This window comes from Limulus polyphemus, unplaced genomic scaffold, assembly GCF_000517525.1.
Source record: "Limulus polyphemus unplaced genomic scaffold, Limulus_polyphemus-2.1.2 Scaffold1409, whole genome shotgun sequence".
Classification (NCBI taxonomy): domain Eukaryota; kingdom Metazoa; phylum Arthropoda; class Merostomata; order Xiphosura; family Limulidae; genus Limulus; species Limulus polyphemus.
The window spans coordinates 273,433-275,551 of record NW_013667019.1 but is presented as its reverse complement, the minus strand read 5'-3'; the positions used below and the strand labels follow the sequence as shown (position 1 = coordinate 275,551).

The 2,119-nt window shown below is 27.9% G+C and overlaps 1 protein-coding gene across 1 annotated transcript in view; it reads left to right on the top strand.

Annotated features, from left to right (window-relative positions):
* Positions 1-2,119, top strand: part of LOC106463445 (UPF0587 protein C1orf123 homolog) — a gene marked incomplete at its 5' end in the record, with an annotated part of 18,614 nt that overhangs the window by 3,726 nt on the left and 12,769 nt on the right. Inside the window, one exon of the mRNA XM_013923473.2 lies at positions 3-65. Within this exon, the coding sequence (XP_013778927.2) occupies positions 3-65 (63 nt within the window). The remainder of the gene's footprint in view (positions 1-2; positions 66-2,119) is intronic.

Here is a 2,119-nt window from a genome sequence, read left to right as displayed (position 1 = left end):
AAGCCAGTTTAGAAAACCTTACAAATTTGAGGCCAGATGGAGATGACTTTCGATGGTATTTCAAGGTTTGTTGAAATACAAATTAGAAAAAATTCTAATTGTTTCTTCAAAGCTGACAATATAACTTGTTAACAGTATCAATTTAACTTTTATTCTGTTTATCAAGCCTTTGATCTACATGTTTTTAATTGTAATATTTGATATTTATCTAAACAGCTTAAATGCATTATCACTAGATATTTTTAACACCTTTTCTGTTCCTCAGTTGTATAAGTAACTGATCCAAAAATTAATAGATCAAGATTTTTTTAAGCTTGTTATTCAACCAGATGAACAACAGAGCTGAACTTATATTTTAAGAGCATCTCGTGTTCAATGAATACAGTTAATAAAGTTAGAAAAAATACTACCTTTATGCTTAAAATAATAATACAATCATCTTTGTTTCTACTAACATTTCAAAATTTTGCAGCTTCATTAGGCCTATTACAAAAACTCAGTACCGTACTTTTACACAATAATAGTAAAGGAGATGTGTGTATTTATGATTGGTACAGTAAAAATGATGCAAACAGCTTAACTGCACTTCAATTACAAATGACACAGTGAGTTAGATATATCAAATTTTATAATAACATCTGATACAGAAAAAAAAATGTTTGACATGCTGGGTTTACAACTAGCCTGAACATAAAATCAAAATTACATGAGAACATCTACTTAACTTAAGAAAAAAAAGGTAAACAAACAGAAGTTTGACATAAGAACATAAAATAAAATGTTTGGTTGCCATGGTTCCCTCTGTAAGATACTTGCTTTTTTTGCTTTGTACAGAACAATTCACAAAGCAATGTAGAAAACAATTGTCTGTTACATTCATATGATTGTAGTGGAACTTCACAATCTAACACTATAATGGGGGCTTCTCAGCAGAAAAAGTTTGATAACTGCTGTCCTAATGGAGAAGTAAAATTTATCATTGTGTGTAGCTTTGATGAAATTGTGTTCCTCTGGGACAAGTTGTTTTTAAGACATAATTATTTAAAATACAAGGTTTTCTGTATAATTCCTGTATATTCAAATATGGAGACATGTACATATTTTCGACTTCTTCTGTCAAACTAGGCTTAACACATGTATCTTCACTATTTTCATCTGTGATCCCATTACTTGTGTTTATAGGATCACTTTGCACAAGAGATACTCCTCCTATCAGTAAGTTTCATACATCTGTGTTACACATTCATAGAATGTTGCTTGATGGATTACGCAGCCCTAAACTTTCCTCCATTTTTGGCAACGATATCTTTTTCTTTTTACTTAAAGAAATTTGCTATAAAAATTTACTTCTTAGATGACTTTTCAAGTCTTCCCCCTCCAAATTGAATTTCTTTTGTTCTTTAATGCAGTGAAAAGTTATTTCAGTACCTAAACTATATGTTCCTGGTTTTCAGAGTAAATTGTTCTGGTCTTGTTTCTGACAGAAATTCATATATTTGTGTTTCTTTTATGTTTCCTACTAATACTGCTGGGTTTTCCAGTTCTACTTTTATTACAGAGTTTGCTAACATTGTTCAGTTGACCATTTCTTTTTGCTTGCCTATGCTCTTTCTTGGATATCCTTTAATGTTGGTTAATTTGCTGAATTGTGGTTTTCATTAGTGACCCCTGTTTAGTCCACGATATATATATAAATAAATCAATAAATGTAATGTTATTAAATACATCAGTTGTAATGAATCAATAAATGTAATGTTATTAAATACATCTGTTGTAATAAATAAATAGATGTAATGCTATTAAATACATCAGTTGTAATAAATCAATAAATGTAATGTTATTAAATACATCAGTTGTAATAAATCAATAAATGTAACATTATTAAATACATCAGTTGTAATAAATCAATAAATGTAATGTTATTAAATACATCTGTTGTAATAAATAAATAGATGTAAAGCTATTAAATACATCAGTTGTAATAAATCAATAAATGTAATGTTATTAAATACATCAGTTGTAATAAATCAATAAATGTAATGTTAATAAATACATCAGTTGTAATAAATCAATAAATGTAACATTATTAAATACATCAGTTGTAATGAATCAATAAATG